The sequence below is a fragment of the Triticum urartu genome, chromosome 1, assembly GCF_003073215.2.
Source record: "Triticum urartu cultivar G1812 chromosome 1, Tu2.1, whole genome shotgun sequence".
Taxonomy (NCBI): domain Eukaryota; kingdom Viridiplantae; phylum Streptophyta; class Magnoliopsida; order Poales; family Poaceae; genus Triticum; species Triticum urartu.
Genome location: NC_053022.1, coordinates 35377610 through 35401154, shown reverse-complemented (window position 1 = coordinate 35401154; position 23545 = coordinate 35377610). Strand labels below are relative to the sequence as shown.

The window sequence follows — 23545 nt, the reverse complement described above, 5'->3', positions numbered from 1 at the left end:
TGTCGTCACAATTTTATCGTTGCAGTTCTGGAATACCTGAGTTTCGCCGACATCAAAAATCTCTTTTATGAAGTTGTTGGTGAGATAACCTCGACGCCACCCAGTACTGGGGCGGGAGTTCGGGAGTATTGCCATAACTCGTATAACGGATGCTTTTCGAAGGTTGAGGTAAATGATTGCCGAAGGTTTCTTGGTTATGTGTTGAAGGATGGATACAGCTGGATGTAGGATTTGTTAGTTTGGGTGAGATATTATGCTTCCCCTATATCCCCAACACCTGATTGCATAACCGGAAAGTTTCAGGAGTTTATAAGTGGGAATTCAAGTAGCTATTAGGATATCTTTCCGACAGATGTTTGATATGAGATTGGGGTTCGACGTCTAGTGGTCCGCCTATCCACGGTTGGTTTTATAGTGGTCTTGTTGTGTCTTAAAGAGTCCTTGCTATGCTGACTCGGGGGCGCTTCGTATGTCATGTGCACTGCCTTGTACATGATGGTGTTGTACGATTGAGCCCATGTAGGCCCCACCACGAAAACTTCGGACGAAATCTCTATCATATGTTTGTTCCGACTTATTCTGCAAGCCAGTCCTTTGTTTTGTTTTTGAGTTGGGGTATTCGAGTTGCTTCGATGTCAAGTGTTGATTCCATACCTTTCCTAAACGGTGTTCTCATACTCCGATGTGAATACCAATCCTTCATGATAATCGAGATTTTCATGTCAATCCTTTTCAACCGGCGTGTTTTCTCTTCAAGTGGATCCGATCACTTCAAATTCACAAGATCATTTATCAGTTCTTCTCAACGGTGTTCGTTTCATCCATTCCAAATTGTCTTTGTTTTCCCGCCCTCCCTCCCTTGTTTCTTCAAGGGTTCAGATTTCTTATTCAAGTATCCTTTTATTGATGGGATGTCTCTCCATTCTTTTCTTTCAATGTTCTTATCCGGTGTTTCTCATGAAGATGTTCTACTAGTTCATCATTCTTCGTTCTTTTTCTTCTCCGGTGGATCCAAGTCAAGTTTTGTTGATCATTTCCTTTCCTCGTTTCAAATGCTTTCCCATGCCGTTGCACCTCATAATCATCCACTTCTCGCTATTCTATTGTTCCGGAGTGCTGAAGATATCTCAGAAGGCTCGTCTTGTCATCCAAGATCCGTTCAACCTATTCCGAGGTTGTTATCTCTTTCAAGCCATTTAATTCAACCGGTGCAATCTCTCTTTTCAAGCAAGCTCTTCAACGGTGTTTTATTTTGAGTGGGCCCTAACCCACAGGTCTTTTTCCAGGATCTTACCTGACTCTTCTTATTTTCCCGGAGCTATCCTAAATTCTTTTCAAAGTTTGACGTAAGAATGAATTTTTCATCAGTCAAATGCTTTTCTCCAAGATCTTTCAAATTCTTTTCATCATTGGCTCAACCTTTTCTATTCTTCATTCCGGAGTGTCTCAACAATTCATGGTGGTGTTTCTTGTCGTAATTCTCAGATTTTGAAGACCGAAGAAGAGTTTCTCTGCAATCATATCCGTCCTTTCAAAGATTCGTGATTCTAGCTTGATGCCATACTCTCATAATTGTTTTGATTGTGAGAATTCTTTTCATCCTTTCTGGAGTAATCCAGGAGTCTTTTTAGTCTGATTCTTCGGAGACCATCTTTTCGGGATTATTCATTCTAGCTTTCAGCTCTCATCCTCCAAATCTTACCGGTGCATCATTCAAAAATTCTCTAATCAGCTCATGATCTTTTCGTTCTCTTGTATCAAATTCCGTCAAGTATCGTCATTCATTTTTCTAATTCTTCCCGGTGTTTCTTTATCTTTTCTTCGTTCATTTTCAATTCTTACCGGTGGTTCGTTCAAGATTCTTCTTCCTTCGTTTATCATATCAATTCATTCGTTGTTGCAATCCTACCGGTGGTTCATTGAAGACCTCTCAAGATTACGCTATATCTCTCCTGAATCCTTTCTACGAGAATAAGTAGTATGCCAAATCCGTTGCTTGTCATCAATTTAAATTTATGAAGGATAAGCATAATGTAATTATTATTCTTGTTTCATCCAAATGATTAATTCCTTATTCTGGAGGTCCATCATATCACATTCTCGGTTTGAGATGCTTTATCTTTTCTTCCGGAGTTCCAAGTTTCCACTCTATCTCGTCGCAAAGCTTCATCTAATCATTGCAAGGCTTCAATCTTATTCTTTTCATCCTTCTTTTTGTTTGATCATCCTTTTGTTACCGGAGTTCTTCATGGATATTCTACATGATGGTTCATAAAGGATTTAATTCCTTCTCGAAGTGTTCATCAAGATTCTTTTCAGAGGAGCTCAAGCATTCTTCATCTTGCAATCCGGAGTGCAATTGTTCTCCCTTATCATTTGAGGTGGTAATATATCATTCTTATTTCACAAGAATGAGATAGTTAAACCCATCAATTTCTTCGAGCATGAGCTCTTCTTAGTCCACAAATCACTTCGTTGCAGTTATCTTGGGTTATATTCCACCTAAAGCTTCCCCTAAGGATTGTTGCTATCTATGGTGCTTATAAATGATCCAAGTTCTTTTATCCTCCCGGTGAAATAGTTTCTCCTCTCCTTGTCTTATAAATCCAATCAAATCTTTTTCATGAGTGATCACAAGTTGTCTCCTCATAATATTGAGATGCCTTCTATAAGCCCACATCAAGCTTATCCTTTCGTTGTTGATAATCAAACAACTTCGTTCGATCCTTCTCCTAAATATGTTTTTTTCAAGCTCAATTGAGGTAGAAGATGTTGTTTTCTCCTCCGTTCATTCTATTCCATTCTTTTATTTGTTCCAGAGGCGTTGTGATGTTGCTCTTTTCTCTCATCATCTTAGATGGTGTTCTTTTCATTCTTACCCATTTAACCGGAGTGTTGTGTCCTCTGCTCAAGTTCTTTTCACCCTATCAGGTCTTGCATCATTTTTCAACCGGAGTGCTACCCGAATCGGTTCTTTCTTACTCCTCTTTCTTAACTGAATGCTTTCAACTTCGTTCATCTCCGTTGCATTCTTTCTTCCTATCTGATCAACATCTCAAGGTTTTTTTGGTTTCACTCATTTGTCAAAGAAGCAACTTAGTTTTACCGTTTCTCTTCCTTTCCGTTTTCCCTCCGGTGCCATTCTAGATCTCGGGATGAGATCCTCTCGTAGTGGTGGAGTGTTGTAACGCCCTGAGACCGATGTGCCAGGTGTCTTCTAGTTATTCGCTGTTGTTGCCTTGTCATTTGCTTGCGTGTCATGCATTTCATATCATGTCATCATATGCATCGCATTTGCATACATGTTCGTCTCATGCATCCGAGCATTTTCCCCGTTGACCGTTTTGCAATCCGGCGCTCTTATGTCCTCCGGTGTCCCCTTTTACCTCTTTTCGTGTGCGGGTATTAAACGTTCTCGGATTGGACCGAGACTTGCCAAGCGGTCTTGGTTTACTACCGGTAGACCGCCTGTCAAGTTTCGTGCCATTTGGACTCCGTTTGATACTCCAACGGTTAACCGAGGAACCGAGAAGGCCTCGTGTGTGTTGCAGCCCAACACCCTTCCAAAGTGGCCCAAAACCCACCTAAACCTCTTCCATCATCTAGGCCGTTCGATCACAATCGCGTGGCCGCAAACCGTGCTCAATTTGGAGCCTCCTAGCTCCTCCTACCTATAAAAGACCCCTCCACCAAAATTTCCGGATCCATACCTACCCTAACCCTAGTCCCCCTCTTCCTCCGCGCGCCGGACAATGTCCGCCGGCGCCGGACGTGTCCGACTTGTCCCCCCTCCGCCACGTGGCACCACCCGGTTCGCCCGGCCGCCTCCCCCACCGCCGTGTGACGCCCTCGATTCAATCATACACACAAATGTGTACAATCAAGATCAAGGACTCATGGGAAGATATCACAACACAACTCTAGACACAAATTAAAATAATACAAGCTTTATATTACAAGCCAGGGGCCTCGAGGGATCGAATACATAAGCTTGAATACACAAGAGTCAGCGGACGCAACAATATCTGAGTACAGACATAAGTTAGACATGTTTGCCTTAAGAAGGCTAGCACAAAAGCAACAATGATCGAAAAGGCAAGGCCTCCTGCCTGGGAGCCTCCTAACTACTCCTGGTCGTCGGCGGTCTCCACGTAGTAGCAGGCATCGGCAGTGGCATCTGGCTCCTGGGCTCCGACATCTGGTTGCATCAACCGGAAAGGAGAAGAAAGGGGCAAAAGGGGAGCAAAGCAACCGTGAGTACTCATCCAAAGTACTCGCAAGCAAGGATCTACACTACATATGCATCGGTATCAATGAAAAGGGGTGTATCTGTGGACTGAACTACAGAATGCCAGAAGAGAAGGGGGGAAACCTAGCCTATCGAAGACTAGCATCTTCTGAAAACCACCATCTTGCAGCAACAGGAGGGAGTAGAGTAGCATAAATTAAAGTAGTAGTAGTGTTATCAACCTCGGCCAGAGATCCTTTCTCGACTCCCTGCGAGAAAGCAATCCCAGAGCCATACTATCCATTTCTCATATCCATTTCTCATCTCAAGTATCCAGTTCTAGTTGTATCGATCGGGATACAACTCCAAGTGTCCGTTACCGTAGGACAGGCTATCGATAGATGTTTTCTTCCCTGCAGGGGTGCACCAACTTACCGACCATGCTCGATTAACTCCGTCCGGACACACTTTCCTGGGTCATGCCCGGCCTTGGCCAAACAATACGCCGCAACCTGACCAAGGCTTAATACAGAGGTCAAGCACGCCGGACTAAACCTATGCCCCCAGGGGTCATGGGCCATCGCCCCAGGAACTCCTGCACGTTGCGTACGCGACCGGTGAGCAGACCTAGCTACCTCCTTCAACAAGGTAGGTGCTTACCAGTCCAACCCGGCGCGCGCCGCTCAGTCGCTGACCTCTATTAAGCTTCGGCTGATGTATACGACGCAGAACGCCCATACTATGCCCACGTGATGGTTAGTGCTATCAGGCCAGAGGCCCCTCGGATCAAATATCCAAGTCGTAGTGGATTAGGAACGCGCGGTAACGAGCAGAGACTCATGATCGATGTGACCCCGTCGCCCCATCTCGAGTACTTGCGGCAAGAGCTAAGAATGCCCGGCCACGCCTCGTAAGTATCTTGCGGGCACCTTCCAGGTCAACCCGTCTCCACATCACTCGCAATTAAGCTCGCGCGGGTACCCCTCAGGGTCGAACCGTATTTCCAAGTAACAGGGGTAAAGTCCAAGCATCCGTGTGTCCAAACATTAAGGGGAAAACCCGAGGAATCACCCCCGGTGAATTCCACTTGATGTAATCATCAAGGTGAACGTAAGAGGATCCACCCTCGAGGTTCACACTTGAGGGGTTGCACGACAGAGCCGTATCGGAAGTGGTTAAGGAGGAAATCACCCTCGATGACCATGACCGAATAGCTACACTACAGGTTAACAATAGAGGTTCCATCCTCGGGACTCGATGGTAACTCTGTAGAGTCGATGTCAAGCAACTAAGGAGCGAAAAGTGAGTGTGCGTGTCGGGGCCTGGTCTTCGATCCCCGTTGATCGGGTCTCGATGATGGCAGGTGGCAACAGGGAGCAAGGTGGGGTCACTGATGTATCACTAACCAACCTATACTAAGCAGTTAGGAATAAGCAGATAAGGTATGAGCAGGTTAACAACAACAGCTATTCATCAGAGAGTAAGGATCATACAGAAAGCAGTAAGCAGTTCTAATGCAAGCATGAGAGGGAAAGAAATAGGCGATGTCGGAATGCTCAAGGGGGGTTTGCTTGCCTGGTTGCTCTGGCAAGGAGGGGTCGTCGTCGACGTAGTCGATCACAGGGGCATCAGCAGCGGTCTCGGGGTCTACCGGAGAGAAGAGGGGGAAGAAACAGTAAATACAGAGCAAACAGATGCATCACTAAGCATAATATGTGGCAATATGCTGTGCCGGGTGTGACCTAACGTATGGCTACACGAGATAGGTGAAGGGGGAATTCAACCGGGAATGTTTTCCCGGTTCCGGATCTGTGTCAGACAGCTGACCAGAGGGGGATGTTTCAGGTTCAGATAGTTAGAGGCATCTGATAGGTAAACAGATCGCGTATTTGTATTCGTCTTGTCGTTCTGAGCAACTTTCATGTACAAAGTTTTTCGATCCGAGCTACGGTTTATTTTATATGAATTTCTAAAGATTAAACCATTTTCTGGAATTACTAAATTAACAGAAAAGGAATATGACGTCAGCATGACGCCATGCTGACATCAGCAAGTCAACAACGGCTGTACAGGTCAAACCTGACATGTGGGACCCACCTGTCAGTGTCTAATTAACTAAACAAATTAGTTTTAGTTATTAAAATGTTTTAATTAGGTTAAATATGCGGCGGGACCCGCGTGTAGTGGCACTGAGTGCCTAGTCAGCATAGTTGGCCACGGTCAACGTGGTCAACTGAGTCCAGGGGGCCCACGGGCAGCGACCCAGAGGCGGGCCCTGCCGGTGCCAGGTCAGCGCCGGCGCCGGAGGTGGCTCTGGTGAGCCAAAACGCGGCGGAGGGCGCCGACGAGTCTCGTCTTCCGCCACGGTGGGTCTCCGGACGCGTGGCTAGGCGCGTTTGACGCGGCTCGACGTCCCACGCGCGATGGCGCTGCTGGTTGGGCTTGGGGATGGCCGGAACATCGTCGGCAACGAGTGGAGGCAGCGGTGGTTTTCGGGCGTTCGACTCAACGGCAGCAGCAGCGCGCTAAGCGTGAACTAACGGGCGCGGGAGGTGCTACGCAAGGCAATGAGCACGTACGCATCAACAGAAGAAGCTACGGGGCACGGCAGCGACGAGCTCGCCGGCCATGCCGGACGGTGGAGCCCAGATTCGCGGGGACGACGACCGAGCACGCTAGAACGTGAAAGAGAGGGAGGGGAGCAACGCGGAGGCTCACCAAGCGGCTCATGGAGGCCGGTGAATGGATTAGGAGCAGCAGAGCTAGCCGGAGTGGAGGAAGACGGCGGCGACCGGACGGGGAAGGCGGCGTCGATCCGGTCGGTGAGGTGGCGCCGAGCTCGAGCTCGTGGTCGGAGAGGGAGTATCGGTCGTCGGCGGAGCTTCTGGTCACCAAGAGGAGGCGCGGGGACGCTGGTGGCCGCGTGACCGGAGTGGCGCGGAGACGGCTGCGTTCGGTGAGGTGTAGAACAGAGGGGAGAGCGAGCGACGAGGGAAAGGGGAGTGGCAAGTGGGCGAGTGGGAGGCGAGGGGCCGAGGCGTCGGGGCGGCCTTATCCTCTCGCGAGGGGGGGGGGGGGGGGGGGGGGGGGGGGGGGGGGGGGGGGGGGGGGGGGGGGGGGGGGGGGGGGGGGGGGGGGGGCGTTGCCGGCGAGGTGGTTCGGCGGCGACGCGCGGGCGCCCCGGTCGTTGGAACAGTGGGGAGGGAGACGACCGGGAGTGGGGGCTGGGCCATCTGGGCTGGCTAATTGGGCCGGCCACTTCGGCCTAAGGCCCAGTGAGGGGGGTCTTTTTATTTTTCTTTTAAAAGCTTTTGTCTGTTTCTGTTTTATTTTACCAGCAATAGTTTTGCAATAAATCAAGCCACCAAATGACCTTGTATAAATGTGGAGCTTGGCCACATAAATACTATGAAATATTCTGCAGTGCCACAAAAAGTTTGTGCAATTTTGGAATTCATTTGAATTTTTCATAAATAGGATAGCATTTAAAAATGCTGAAATGATGCTGCTATGATTGCTAATGCTCATCTTTGCACAAGAGTGATGTTGTATTCCTTAACAAATAAATGTTATGGAATAGTTGTCAAATGGAGGACATTTTTCTAGCAAGTTTTGAGCAAACTCATTTTGCTTTGTGAATTTGAATTGTTTTCAGAGAGGAATTTGAAATGAGATATTATCCCAACATGATTATCATTGCAAATCACAGTAGCTTAGCATAATCATGGTGGATTACTGTAGCATGATCCTCGGGGTGTTACAAATCTCCTCTACTACAAGAAATCTCGTCCCGAGATTTAAGTGGGGAAGTAAAGAGTAACTTCGGGAGAGCTGACCCTTATTGGGTTAATTATCCAGTGAACAATTTAGGGAATGAGGCAGAAGTATCTCTCGAGTTGAAACTTGATTAACATCGAGAGCAAAGTATGAAGGTACAATAGGAAGTTTCAAACGAATGGACAAACGATTGATACGTGAACAAAGTGTGAGGAAGGGGTTCAGAGCATCAAGAATAGATCATCTCTCGGAAGGTGGCTCGTGATATGATACGAAGCCAAGCATGAGGAATAACCTTAGAAACAGGGGGTACAGGAGAGTCAGGTTTCGATCCTGTGGAACTGTGGGTTATGGGCCCACCACGTGGGTTAAAATTAGGAAGGGTGCTGGCATCTTGCACGGTTATGATAGCAAGGCATGTCAGAGGGTAGCCTATCAGTTATGTCGGCAACAACGTTGGTACCAAGGGCGAGGGACGAAGAGAACCATTATCCTACTCGTTGAACTAGGCGGACCATTAGGCAAAGTTCTCGTCCATCGATGGCTTCCAGAATGTCATCATCAATAGTAACAGGGTCTTACTGACAGAGTGGTACAACTAGGTGTCTACATAAGCAGGGAAATATTACTCCTTATATAATATAGATCACAATAATGATTAAACAAACCAATGGAAAGGAAAATGTAATTGTCAGATTAAACAGAACAATGGAAAGGAAAATGTGTTTAAACACATATTTCAGGGGTATATCCTTCCCAAGGACAAGCAGAGCATGGTATCCATGACAGAATAGGAGTTTAAAACCATTTAGGTAAGGGGAAAGAAATTTCATGACATTACCCATACAATGGAGTTTGGATAATTGATAAAGAAGATTTAGTATCGTGCTTCAAATGTTCTCATTGGAGATCGGATTACCACAGACATGCTTCGAGATAGCATTGACATGGTTACAAGCAAAGGTCAGACTTTGGATACACCAAGGATCCATCGGAAACAACTTAGAAAACAAGTCATACAATTTTAGCAGGGAAAATATGAGGGTGTGGCCGACGGGTTCAGTAGCAATCCTTCAACATGTCAAAAAGGATGTATTCCCAAAATCAATATGATCAAGTTTGTGTTGGGGGGAAGACAAGAATGTTGTTGATGCTGACACAAATCATTGAGAGGCAAGGATGGTATTTCTAGCCATGAATTCAATTGACATATCTGAAGAAGCCAAAGTGTGACGGTGATCAAGACAAAGTTTGTCGAGAGACTCTATGAAGATGCCCTCGAGAAGAAAAGGGAGGATGAAGTGAAAAAGGCTATGAGAACCACGGATTCGACACAAGCTCAAAGTCAAGCTTGTTGTTCGAGGTGAAATGATAAGATGAGGAAGATCGACGTAAGCTTACCTCATCATCGGAAGTTGCTTCGGGCATAAGGACCATGTAGCACAGTTAAAAATTTGTCATGATAAAATATAGCCGTTCAGGCTAGGAATGATGTGATGGGGTATAAAGCTTCCCAGTATCAAGTACTAGGTGTAATGCCAGAAGGTAAATCGGAGTAGAGGTTGGACGGGGGAAATGATTTGCAGAGAATAGGTAATTTTAACTTACCCAGTGAATGAGATCAAGGAGGAAATATGGTCGAGACCATAACTGCAAGGGATCCAATTTACGATACCGGAAGAATTATTCAAATGATTAAATATCCTTGCAAGAAGCTTTCATGATAAGTTCCACACCGTGTCCGTGGGCATGAACACAAAGGTTCAGGGTCGACTCCCACTTCTACAATGCATAACCTTTCATTTTACTTCTCGCTCTTAATGAAGTTGTAGTATTGAAATTTTATCTGACGAAAAGCCAGTAGAGTATAATCCGCATAACTTTCAAGTTCACACAGATTAGGGAAGGCATAGGTTCAACCCATCGGGGCATCTTAGGAACATATATCATAAATTTCAAGAATAAATAACACAAGCTCGGTAGCAAAGCATGGTGGACAAAAGCAGGGGATACAATTAACCAAAGGCATTATGTATCCGAGGAAAAGGCTACAAGGTTATTGAATATGAAGGACGTTGTCGGATAAAATCCAACAAAGGATCTGGCGGTCCACATAGGATCTGATGTGAGTATCGGTACTCAACCAGAAGAAGAAAGAATGCAAAGGCTTCGGATTATAGAAACATCTGAATAATTCGATGCTTAAATGCAAAGAACTCATGATTTCAAAAATAGAAGATTAGAAGCAGACGCTCTGATCAAAAGATAAGTAAGTTGAATAGCCTTAAGGATACAATCGACAACAATTTGATTGGTCGAGAAACAGCTCTTGGTCAAATGACGTCCAAGCCGGAAGGATGAATTCTATGATCCAACTGAGGATTGCGAGCATCCGCAACATATTGAATCAACAGACTCAAAAGGATAGCAACAAAGGATGCCAATAAGATTATTAGACTTATGGGATTATCCATAATGTAAACAAGCAAGAATTTTAAGAACAACAAGCTGTTGAGGATTATCAAAAGATCGAATATTATTTCAAAGACTTTTGTGAAACATATGAACAACTGGGGAAAAACAAATCCTCGATATGTGTGAGGATTAATTTGTCGGTGTATTCAGGCGACAAGGAACTGCAAGGCAGTAGGCACAAAAGGATTCTCGGAACAACGACAAGTATTTCGGGGTATCTTGTAATAACAAGAGCAACTAGGGATGAAGGTATGAGCGACAAGGATATGAAGTTAGTCATAGGGGCTTTTCGGTGGTAGGGAATTGCAAACGCGATGAGCACAAGTTATCGGGATAACATCGGAGAGTATCTTCGGAATCTTCTGGTGCAGCAGGCAATCATCTGTAATAAGGGGCTCTCCAGGAGGAAGTAGTTACGAGATCCTAATGTTAGAGTTAGCAAAATCATTTAATCCGAATGGAAGAGAGATCAGAGTCCCAGAGTATAGACGAGGAATAAAAGATCCTAATACCACCCAATTGGCGACGTGGGCCCATAAGGCACACAACCATGTTAGTAAAAGTTTTTCAGTGACTAGACTCAACTTCGGCCAAAGAGTTTGGAAGGGGGATTCCTACAAGCAGTTGGCTCTGATACCAACTTGTGACGCCCTCGATTCAATCATACACTAATCATACATGCAAATGTGTACGATCAAGATCAAGGACTCACGGGAAGATATCACAACATAACTCTAGACACAAATTAAAATAATACAAGCTTTATATTACAAGCCAGGGGCCTCGAGGGCTCGAATACATAAGCTTGAATACACAAGAGTCAGCGGAAGCAACAATATCTGAGTACAGACATAAGTTAGACAAGTTTGCCTTAAGAAGGCTAGCACAAAAGCAACAACGATCGAAAAGGCAAGGCCTCCTGCCTAGGAGCCTCCGAACTACTCCTGGTCATCGGCGGTCTCCACGTAGTAGCAGGCATCGGCGGTGGCATCTGGCTCCTGGGCTCCGACATCTGGTTGCATCAACCGGAAAGTAGAAGAAAGGGGCAAAAGGGGGAGCAAAGCAACCGTGAGTACTCATCCAAAGTACTCACAAGCAAGGATCTACACTACATATGCATCAGTATCAATGAAAAGGGGAGTATCTGTGGACTGAACTGCAGAATGCCAGAAGAGAAGGGGGGAAACCTAGCCTATCGAAGACTAGCATCTTCTGAAAACCACCATCTTGCAGCAACAAGAGGGAGTAGAGTAGCATAAAGTAAAGTAGTAGTAGTGTTATCAACCTCGGCCAGAGATCCTTTCTCGACACCCTGCGAGAAAGCAATCCCAGAGCCATACTATCCATTTCTCATATCCATTTCTCATCTCAAGTATCCAGTTCTAGTTGTATCGACCAGGATACAACTCCAAGTGTCTGTTACCGTAGGACAGGCTATCGATAGATGTTTTCTTCCCTGCAGGGGTGCACCAACTTACCGACCACGCTCGATTAACTCCGGCCGGACACACTTTCCTGGGTCATGCCCGGCCTCGGCAAACAATACGCCGCAACCCGACCTAGGCTTAATACAGAGGTCAAGCACGCCGAACTAAACCTATGCCCCCAAGGGTCATGGGCCATCGCCCCAGGAACTCCTGCACGTTGCGTACGCGGCCGGTGAGCAGACCTAGCTACCTCCTTCAACAAGGTAGGTGCTTACAGTCCAACCCGGCGCGCCGCTCAGTCGCTGACGTCTATTAAGCTTCGGCTGATGTATACGATGTAGAACGCCCATACTATGCCCACGTAATGGTTAGTGCTATCAGGCCAGAGGCCCCTCGGATCAAATATCCAAGTCATAGTGAATTAGGAAAGCGCGGTAACGAGCAGAGACTCACGATCGATGTGACCTCGTCGCCCCGTCTCGAGTACTTGCGGCAAGATCTAAGAATGCCCGGCTACGCCTCGTAAGTATCTCGCGGGTGTTGGAAATATGCCCTAGAGGCAATAATAAATTGGTTATTATTATATTTCCTTGTTCATGATAATCGTTTATTATCCATGCTAGAATTGTATTGATAGGAAACTCAGATACATGTGTGGATACATAGACAACACCATGTCCCTAGTAAGCCTCTAGTTGACTAGCTCGTTGATCAATAGATGGTTATGGTTTCCTGACCATGGACATTGGATGTCGTTGATAACGGGATCACATCATTAGGAGAATGATGTGATGGACAAGACCCAATCCTAAGCCTAGCACAAAGATCGTGTAGTTCGTTTGCTAAAGCTTTTCTAATGTCAAGTATCATTTCCTTAGACCATGAGATTGTGCAACTCCCGGATACCGTAGGAGTGCTTTGGGTGTTCCAAACGTCACAACGTAACTGGGTGGCTATAAAGGTACACTACAGGTATCTCCGAAAGTGTCTGTTGGGTTGGCACGAATCGAGACTGGGATTTGTCACTCCGTGTAAACGGAGAGGTATCTCTGGGCCCACTCGGTAGGACATCATCATAATGTGCCAATGTGATCAAGGAGTTGATCACGGGATGATGTGTTACGGAACGAGTAAAGAGACTTGCCGGTAACGAGATTGAACAAGGTATCGGGATACCGACGATCGAATCTCGGGCAAGTATCGTACCGCTAGACAAAGGGAATTGTATACGGGATTGATTAAGTCCTTGACATCGTGGTTCATCCGATGAGATCATCGTGGAGCATGTGGGAGCCAACATGGGTATCCAGATCCCGATGTTGGTTATTGACCGGAGAGTTGTCTCGGTCATGTCTGCATGACTCCCGAACCCGTAGGGTCTACACACTTAAGGTTCGATGACGCTAGGGTTATAGGGAAAGTATGTACGTGGTTACCGAATGTTGTTCGGAGTCCCGGATGAGATCCCCGATGTCACGAGGAGTTCCGGAATGGTCCGGAGGTAAAGATTGATATATAGGAAGTATGGTTTTGGCCACCGGAATTGTTCCGGGCATCACCGGTAGTGTACCAGGACCACCGGAGGGGTCCGGGGGTCCACCGGGAGGGGCCACGGGCCCCGGAGGCATACATGGGCCAAGTGTGAGAAGGGACCAGCCCCTAGGTGGGCTGGGGCGCCTCCCCACCAAGGCCCATGCGCCTAAGGGGAAGAGGGGGCAAACCCTAAGGGCAGATGGGCCCTAAGGCCCTAGCCTGGTGCACCTCCCTCTCCCCCCACTTGGCCGCCACCCCAGATGGGGATCTAGGGCTGCCGCCACCCCTAGGGAGGAAACCCTAGGTGGGGGCGCAGCCCTCCCTCTTCCCCTATATATAGTGGAGGCAAAGGGGCAGCCCAACAGATGAGGTCCTTCCCCTGTTGGCGCAGCCCTACCCCTCTCCCTCCTCGTCTCTCATAGTGCTTGGCGAAGCCCTGCTGGAGTCCCGCGCTCCTCCACCACCACCACGCCGCCGTGCTGCTGCTAGATGGAGTCTTCCCCAACCTCTCCTTCTCCCCTTGCTGGATCAAGGCGTAGGAGACGTCACCGGGCTGTACGTGTGTTGAACGCAGAGGTGCCGTCCGTTCGGCACTAGGATCATCGGTGATTTGGATCACGACGAGTACGACTCCATCAACCCCGTTCACTTGAACGCTTCCGCTTATGGATCTACAAGGGTATGTAGATGCACTCTCCTTCCCCTCGTTGCTAGATTACTCCATAGATTGATCTTGGTGATGCGTAGAAAATTTTGAATTTCTGCTACGTTCAACAAACAGTGGCATCATGAGCTAGGTCTATGCGTAGTTTCTATGCACGAGTAGAACACAAAGTAGTTGTGGGCGTCGATATTGTCAATTTACTTGCCGTTACTAGTCTTATCTTGATTCGGCGGCATCGTGGGATGAAGTGGCCCGGACCGACCTTACACGTATGCTTACGTGAGACTGGTTCCACCGACTGACATGCACTAGTTGCATAAGGTGGCTAGCGGGTGTCTGTCTCTCCCACTTTAGTCGGATCGGATTCGATGAAAAGGGTCCTTATGAAGGGTAAATAGAAATTGGCATATCACGTTGTGGTTTCCGCGTAGGTAAGAAACGTTCTTGCTAGAAACCTATAGCAGCCACGTAAAAACTTGCAGCAACAATTAGAGTACGTCTAACTTGTTTTTGCAGCATATGCCTTGTGATGTGATATGGCCAAAAGGATGTGATGAATGATATATGTGATGTATGAGATTGATCATGTTCTTGTAATAGGAATCACGACTTGCATGTCAATGAGTATGACAACCGGCAGGAGCCATAGGAGTTGTCTTAATTTATTTATGACCTGCGTGTCAACATAAACGTCATGTAATTACTTTACTTTATTGCTAAAGCGTTAGCCATAGTAGTAGAAGCAATAGATGACGAGACAACTTCAAGAAGACACGATGAAGGAGATCATGATGATGGAGATCATGGTGTCATGCCGGTGACAACGATGATCATGGATCCCCGAAGATGGAGATCAAAAGGAGCAAATGATATTGGCCATATCATGTCACTATTTGATTGCATGTGATGTTTATCATGTTTTACATCTTATTTGCTTAGAACAATGGTAGCTTAAATAAGATGATCCCTCACTAAAATTTCAAGAAAAGTGTTTCCCCTAACTGTGCACCGTTGCGAAGGTTCGTTGTTTCGAAGCACCACGTGATGATCGGGTGTGATAGATTATAACGTTCGAATACAACGGGTGTAAGCCACATTTACACACGCAATACACTTAGGTTGACTTGACGAGCCTAGCATGTACAGACATGGCCTCAGAACACGGAAGACCGAAAGGTCGAGCATGAGTCGTATAGAAGATATGATCAACATAGAGATGTTCACCGATGTTGACTAGTCCGTCTCACGTGATGATCGGACACGGCCTAGTTGACTCGGATCATGTTTCACTTAGATGACTAGAGGGATGTCTATCTGAGTGGGAGTTCATTAAATAATTTGATTAGATGAACTCAATTATCATGAACATAGTCTAAATTGTCTTCGCAAATATGTTGTAGATAAATAGCTCACGTTGTAGCTCCCTGTTTCAATACGTTCCTAGAGACTGATTAAGTTGAAAGATATTGTAAGCAATGATGCGGACTAGGTCCGTAGTCCGAGGAGTGTCCTCACTGCTACACAGAAGGCTTACGTCTTTGATGCACCGCTCGATGTGCAAACCCCTACAACATCGTCTGTGGATGTTGTGAACACCTGACAGACACATCCTGATGACTGCTTGATAGTTTAGTGCACCATACTTTACGGCTTAGAATCGGGATTCCAATGACGTTTTGAACGCCATAGAACATATGAGATGTTCCAAGAGCTGAAATTGGGATTTCAGGCTCATGCCCGTGTTGAGAGGTGTGAGACCTCTGACAAGTTCTTTTGCCAACAAGATGGAGGAGAATAGCTCAACTGGTGAGCATGTGCTCAGAATGTCTGGGTGCTACAATCACTTAAATCGAGTGGGAGTTAAACTTCCAGATAAGATGGTGATTGATAGAGTTCTCTAGCCACTATCACTAAGCTACTAGATCTTCATGATGAACCATGACATGCAAGGGATGGAGTTGATCCCGGAGCTGTTCGCGGTGCTTAAGACCGCAAAAGGTAGAAATCAAGAAGGAGCATCAAGTGTTGATGGTTTAACAAGACCACTGGTTTCAAGAAGGGCAAGGGCTAGAAGGGAAACTTCATGGATGGCAAACCAGTTGCCGCTCCAGTGAAGGAACCCAAGGTTGAACCCAAACCCGAGACTAAGTGCTTCTATTGTAAGGGGAACGGTCACTGGTAGCGGAATTACCCCAAATGTATGGTAGATAAGAAGGCTGGCAACTTCAACAAAGTTTATACGTGTTATTAATGTGTACCTCACTAGTACTCCTGGTAGCACCTGGGTATTGGATACCGGTTCAGTTACTATTATTGGTGACTTGAAGCAAAAGCTACGGACTAAACGGAGACTGGCTGAGGGCGAGGTGACGATGTGTGTTGGAAGTGTTTCCAAAGTTGATGAGATCACCATCGCATGCTCCATCTGCCTTCAGGATTAGTATTGAACCTAGATGAATGTTATCAGGTGTCTACGTTGAGCATGAATATGATTAGATCATGTTCATTGCAATACGGTCATTCATTTGAGTTAGAGAATAATGGTTATTCTGTTTACATGAATGATACCTTTCATGGTCATGCACCCTATGTGAATGGTTCATTGAATCTCGGTCGTGGTGATACACATGTTCACGCCAAAAGATGTAGAGTTAATAATGATAGTACCACTTTCTCGTGGCACTGCCGCTTAGGTCATATTGGCGTAATATGCATGAAGAAACTCCATGTCGATGGATGTTTGGAGTCACTTGATTTTGAATCGTTTAACACATGCGAGCCATGCCTCATAGGCAGGATGACTAAGACCCCGTTTTAAGGTACAATGAAACGGGCAAGTGACTTGTTGGAAATCATGCATGCTGATGCGTGTGATCCAATGAGAATTGAAGCGTGCAGTGGATATCGCTATTTTCTCATCTTCACTGACAATTTGGGTAGATATAGGTATATCTACTTAATGAAGCACAAGTCTGAAACATTTGAAAAGTTCAAGCGATTTCAGAGTGAAGTTAAGAATCATCATAACAATAAGATCATGTTCCTACGATCTGATCAAAAGGGGATTTTCTGAGTTATGAGTTTGGCAATCACTTAAGACATTGTGGAATTGTTTCACAGTTGAAGCCACCTGGAACACCACAAGGTAATGGTGTATCCGGACGTCGTAATCGAACCTTATGAGATATGGTGCGATCTATGATGTCTCTTACCAGTCTACCGTTTTCATTTTGAGGTTATGCGTTAGAGAAAGCTGCATTCACTTTAGATAGGACACCATCTAAGTCCGTTGAGATGACATCATATGAACATTGGTTTGGCAAGAAACAAAAGTTGTTGTTTCTTAATGTTTGGGGATGCGATGCTTAGGGCTTCAGCCGGAGAAGCTCGAACCCAAAGCGGACAAACACAACTTCATAGGATACCCAAGGGTGACAGTTGGGTATACCTTCTATCTCAGATCCGAGGGCAAATTGTTTGTCGCTAAGAATGGGTCCTTTCTCGAGGAGGAGTTTCTCTCGAAAGAATTGAGTGGGAGGAAGATAGAACTTGATGAGGTTGTCAAACCTCTACTTCAACCAGAGAGTGATGCAACATAGAAAGATGTTTTCTATGGAGCCTACGTCTGTTGTATAGGAAGTTAATGATAGTGATCATGAAGCTTCGGATCAAGTTGCTATCGAACCTCGTAGGTCGACAAGGATATGTACTACTCCTGAGTGGTACGGTAATCCTGTCTCAGATATCATGTCGTTGGACAACAATGAACCTATGAGCTATGGAGAAGCGATGGTGGGCCCGTATTCTGACAAATGGTTAGAAGCCATGAAATCCGAGATAGGGTCCATATATCAGAACAAAGTATGGACTTTGGTGGACTTGCCTGTTGATCGGCAAGCCATTGAGATAAATGGATCTTTAAGAAGAAGACGGACGTGGGCGGTAATGTTACCGTCTATGAAGCTCGACTTGTGGGAAAGAGTCTTTTCACAAGTTCAAGGAGTTGACTACGATGAGAATTTCTCACCCGTAGCGATGCTTAAGTCCGTCGGAATCATGTTAGCATTAGCTGTATTTTTCGATTATGAAATCTTACAGATGGATGTCAAAACAAGTTTTCTTACCAAGTTTTCGTAAGAAAAGTTGTATGTGATACAATAAAAGGTTTTGTCGATCCTAAGGATGCTAAAAGGTATGCTGGCTCCAGCAATCCTTCTATGGACTAGAGCAAGCATCTCGGAATCGGAATATATGTTTTGATGGAGTGATCAAAGCTTTTAGGTTTATACAATGTTTGCTAGAAACTTGTATTTACAAGAAAGTGAGTGGGAGCACTACAACATTTCTGATAAGTATATGTGGATGACATATTGTTGATCCAAAATAATGTAGAATTTCTGGAAAGCATAAACGGTTGTTTGAAGAGTGATTTTCAAAGGAAGACCTGGATAAAGCTGCTTACAAATTGGGCATCAAGATCTATAGAGATAGATCAAGACGCCTGATGATACTTTCAAAGAACGCACACCTTGACATGTTTTTGAAGGAGTTCAAAATAGATCAGTCAAAGAAGGGGTTCTTACTTGAGTTGTAAGGTGTGAAGTTGAGTAAGACTCGAAGATTGACCACGACAGAAGAAATAGGAAGGACGAAGGTCGTTCCCTATGCTCTTGTCATAGGCTCTATACGGTATGCCATGCTGAGTACCGCACCTGATGTGTGCCTTGACACATGTCTGGCAAGAGGGTACAAAGGTGATCTAGGACTAGATCACCAGATAGCGGTCAAAATTATCTTTAGAAGAATAAGGAAATATTTCTCGGTTATGGAGGTGATAAAGAGTTCGACGTAAAGAGTTACGTCGATGCAAGCTTAACACCTATCCGGATAGCTCTGAGTAGAGATACCGGATACGTATAATGGAGCAACAATTTGGAATATCTCCAAGTGGAACGTGGTAGCAGCATCTATGATATGACATAAAGTTTTGCGAAATACATAGGGATCTAAATATGGCAAGACCCGTTGACTACAACCTCTCTCACAAGCATAACATGATCAAACCCAGAACTCTTTGAGTATTTATCACATAGTGATGTGAACTAGATCATTGAGTCTAGTAGACTCTTGGATGTTGGTCACATGGCGATATGACCTGTGAGTGTTAATCACATGGCGATGTGAACTAGATTATTGACTCTAGTGCAAGTGGGAGACTGTTGGAAATATGCCCTAGAGGCAATAATAAATTGGTTATTATTATATTTCCTTGTTCATGATAATCGTTTATTATCCATGCTAGAATTGTATTGATAGGAAACTCAGATACATGTGTGGATACATAGACAACACCATGTCCCTAGTAAGCCTCTAGTTGACTAGCTCGTTGATCAATAGATGGTTATGGTTTCCTGACCATGGACATTGGATGTCGTTGATAACGGGATCGCATCATTAGGAGAATGATGTGATGGACAAGACCCAATCCTAAGCCTAGCACAAAGATCGTGTAGTTCATTTGCTAAAGCTTTTCTAATGTCAAGTATCATTTCCTTAGACCATGAGATTGTGCAACTCCCGGATACCGTAGGAGTGCTTTGGGTGTGCCAAACGTCACAACGTAACTGGGTGGCTATAAAGGTACACTACAGGTATCTCCGAAAGTGTCTGTTGGGTTGGCACGAATCGAGACTGGGATTTGTCACTCCGTGTAACGGAGAGGTATCTCTGGGCCACTCGGTAGGACATCATCATAATGTGCACAATGTGAACAAGGAGTTGATCACGGGATGATGTGTTACGGAACGAGTAAAGAGACTTGCCGGTAACGAGATTGAACAAGGTATCAGGATACCGACGATCGAATCTCGGGCAAGTATCGTACCGCTAGACAAAGGGAATTGTATACGGGATTGATTAAGTCCTTGACATCGTGGTTCATCCGATGAGATCATCGTGGAGCATATGGGAGCCAACATGGGTATCCAGATCCCGCTGTTGGTTATTGACCGGAGAGTTGTCTCGGTCATGTCTGCATGACTCCCGAACCCGTAGGGTCTACACACTTAAGGTTCGATGACGCTAGGGTTATAGGGAAAGTATGTATGCGGTTACCGATGTTGTTCGGAGTCCCGGATGAGATACCGGATGTCACGAGGAGTTCTGGAATGGTCCGGAGGTAAAGATTGATATATAGGAAGTATGGTTTTGGCCACCGGAATTGTTTCGGGCATCACCGGTAGTGTACCGGGACCACCGGAGGGGTCCGGGGGTCCACCGGGAGGGGCCACGGGCCCTGGAGGCATACATGGGCCAAGTGTGAGAAGGGACCAGCCCCTAGGTGGGTCGGGGCGCCTCCCCACCAAGGCCCATGCGCCTAAGGGGAAGAGGGGGCAAACCCTAAGGGCAGATGGGCCCTAAGGCCCATGCCTGGTGCGCCTCCCTCTCCCCCCCACTTGGCCGCCATCCCAGATGGGGATCTAGGGCTGCCGCCATCCCTAGGGAGGAAACCCTAGGTGGGGGCGCAGCCCTCCCTCTTCCCCTATATATAGTGGAGGCAAAGGGGCAGCCCAACAGATGAGGTCCTTCCCCTGTTGGCGCAGCCCTACTCCTCTCCCTCCTCGTCTCTCCTAGTGCTTGGCGAAGCCCTGCTGGAGTCCCGCGCTCCTCCACCACCACCACACCGTCGTGCTGCTGCTAGATGGAGTCTTCCCCAACCTCTCCTTCTCCCCTTGCTGGATCAAGGTGTAGAAGACGTCACCAGGCTGTACGTGTGTTGAACGCGGAGGTGCCGTCCGTTCGACACTAGGATCATCGGTGATTTGGATCACGACGAGTACGACTCCATCAACCCCGTTCACTTGAACGCTTCCGCTTAGGGATCTACATGGGTATGTAGATGCACTCTCCTTCCCCTCGTTGCTAGATTACTCCATAGATTGATCTTGGTGAGCGTAGAAAATTTTGAATTTCTGCTACGTTCCCCAACAGCGGGCACCTTCCAGGTCAACCCGTCTCCACATCACTCGCAATTAAGCTCGCGCGGGTACCCCTCAGGGTCGACCCTTCTTTCCAAGTAACAGGGGTAAAGTCCAAGTACCCGTGTGTCCAAACATTAAGGGGAAAACCCGAGGAATCACCCCCGGTGAATTCCACTTGATGTAATCATCAAGGTGAACGTAAGAGGATCCACCCTCGAGGTTCACACTTGAGGGGTTGCACGACAGAGCCGTATCGGAAGTGGTTAAGGAGGAAATCACCCTCGATGACCATGACCGAATAGCTACACTACAGGTTAACAACAGAAGTGCTGAAGAGGTCTCACCCTCGGCACTCGATAGTAACCCAGTAGTGTCAAGCAACTAAGAGGAAAGTGATGTGCGGTGTCGGGGCCTGGTCTTCGATCCCGTTGATCGGGTCTTCGATGATGAAGCAGGGGCAACAGGGACAAGGTGGGGGTCACTGATGTATCACTAACCAACCTATACTAAGCAGTTTAGGATAAGCAGATAAGGTATGAAAGCAGGTAACAACAACAGGCTATTCATCAGAGTAGGATCATACAGAAAGCAGTAGCAGTTCTAATGCAAGCATGAGAGGGAAAGAAATAGGCGATGTCGGAATGCTCAAGGGGGGTTTGCTTGCCTGGTTGCTCTGGCAAGGAGGGGTCGTCGTCGACGTAGTCGATCACAGGGGCATCAGCAGCGGTCTCGGGGTCTACCGGAGAGAAGAGGGGGAAGAAACAGTAAATACAGAGCAAACAGATGCATCACTAAGCATAACGTGGCAATATGCTGTGCCGGGTGTGACCTAACGTATGGCTACACGAGATAGGTGAAGGGGGAATTCAACCGGGAATGTTTTCCCGGTTTCGGATCTGTGTCAGACAGCTGACCAGAGGGGGATGTTTCAGGTTCAAATAGTTAGAGGCATCTGACAGGTAAACAGATCGCGTATTCAGATTCGTCTCGTTGTTCTGAGCAACTTTCATGTACAAAGTTTTTCGATCCGAGCTACGGTTTATTTTATATGAATTTCTAAAGATTAAACCATTTTCTGGAATTACTAAATTAACAGAAAAGGAATATGACATCAGCATGACGCCATGCTGACATCAGCAAGTCAACAGTGGCTGTACAGGTCAAACCTGACATGTGGGACCCACCTGTCAGTGTCTAATTAACTAAAGAAATTAGTTTTAGTTATTAAATGTTTTAATTAGGTTAAATATGCGGTGGGACCCGCGTGTCAGTGGCACTGAGTGCCTAGTCAGCATAGTTGACCACGGTCAACATGGTCAACTGAGTCCAGGGGGCCCACGGGCAGCGACCCAGAGGCGGGCCCTGCCGGTGCCAGGTCAGCGCCGGCGCCGGAGTTGGCTCCGGCGAGCCAAAACGCGGCGGAGGGCGCCGGCGAGTCTCGGGTTCCGCCATGGTGGGTCTCCGGACGCGTGTCTAGGCGCGTTCGACGCGGCTCGACGTCCCACGCGCGATGGCGCTGCTGGTTGGGCATGGGGATGGCCGGAACATCGCTGGCGACGAGTGGAGGCGGCGGCGGTTTTCGGGCGTTCAACTCAACGGCAGCAGCAGCGCGCTAAGCGTGAACTAACGGGCGCGGGAGGTGCTACGCAACGCAACGAGCACGTACGCATCAATAGAAGAAGCTACGGGGCACGGCAGCGACGAGCTCGCCGGCCATGGCGGACGGCGGAGCCCAGAATCACGGGGACGACGACCGAGCACGCTAGAACGTGAAAGAGAGGGAGGGGAGCAACGCGGAGGCTCACCAAGCAGCTCATGGAGGCCGGTGAATGGATTAGGAGCAGCAGAGCTAGTCGGAGTGGAGGAAGACGGCGGCGACCGAACGGGGAAGGCGGCGTCGATCCGGTCGGTGAGGTGGCGCCGAGCTCGAGCTCGTGGTCGGAGAGGGAGTACCGGTCGTCGGCGGAGCTTATGGTCACCAAGAGGAGGCGCGGGAACGCTGGTGGCCGCGTGACCGGAGTGGCGCGGAGACGGCTGCGTTTGGTGAGGTGTAGAACAGAGGGGAGAGCGAGCGACGAGGGAAAGGGGAGTGGCAGGTGGGCGAGTGGGAGGCGAGGGGGCCGAGGCGTCGGGGCGGCCTTATCCTCTCGCGAGGGGGGGGGGGGGGGGGGGGGGCATTGCCAGCGAGGTGGTTCAGCGGCGACGCGCGGGCGCCCCGGTCGTTGGAACAGTGGGGAGGGAGACGACCGGGAGTGGGGGCTGGGCCATCTGGGCTCGCTAATTGGGCCGACCACTTCGGCCTAAGGCCCAGTGAGGGGGGTCTTTTTATTTTTTTCTTTTAAAAGCTTTTGTATTTTCTGTTTCTGTTTTATTTTACTAGCAATAATTTTGCAATAAATCAAGCCACCAAATGACCTTGTATAAATGTGGAGCTTGGCCACATAAATACTATGAAATATTT

General features: G+C 47.1%; 1 protein-coding gene across 1 annotated transcript; it reads right to left on the bottom strand.

The window, feature by feature from the left end:
* Positions 1-4019: 4019 nt before the first annotated feature.
* On the bottom strand, positions 4020-22615 carry LOC125532659. Its single transcript, XM_048696635.1, has 3 exons — positions 22387-22615; positions 6947-7278; positions 4020-4198 (listed from the first exon to the last, which is right to left on the bottom strand). The coding sequence occupies exons 1-3, from the start codon at positions 22613-22615 to the stop codon at positions 4121-4123; spliced, it is 639 nt and encodes a 212-aa protein (XP_048552592.1). The 3' UTR covers positions 4020-4120.
* Between the last annotated feature and the right edge of the window lie 930 nt (positions 22616-23545).

Bases quoted from the DNA above. Each gene is read 5' to 3' on its own strand.
- LOC125532659 (XM_048696635.1), bottom strand. From the start codon at position 22,615: ATGCCCAACCAGCAGCGCCATCGCGCGTGGGACGTCGAGCCGCGTCGA. The intron at 7,279-22,386 runs GTCAACTATGCT...CGAGAGGATAAG, and splicing joins AGTTGACCATGTTGACCGTG to GCCGCCCCGACGCCTCGGCC. The intron at 4,199-6,946 runs GTGAGCCTCCGC...TGATGCAACCAG, and splicing joins CGGCCTCCATGAGCCGCTTG to ATGTCGGAGCCCAGGAGCCA.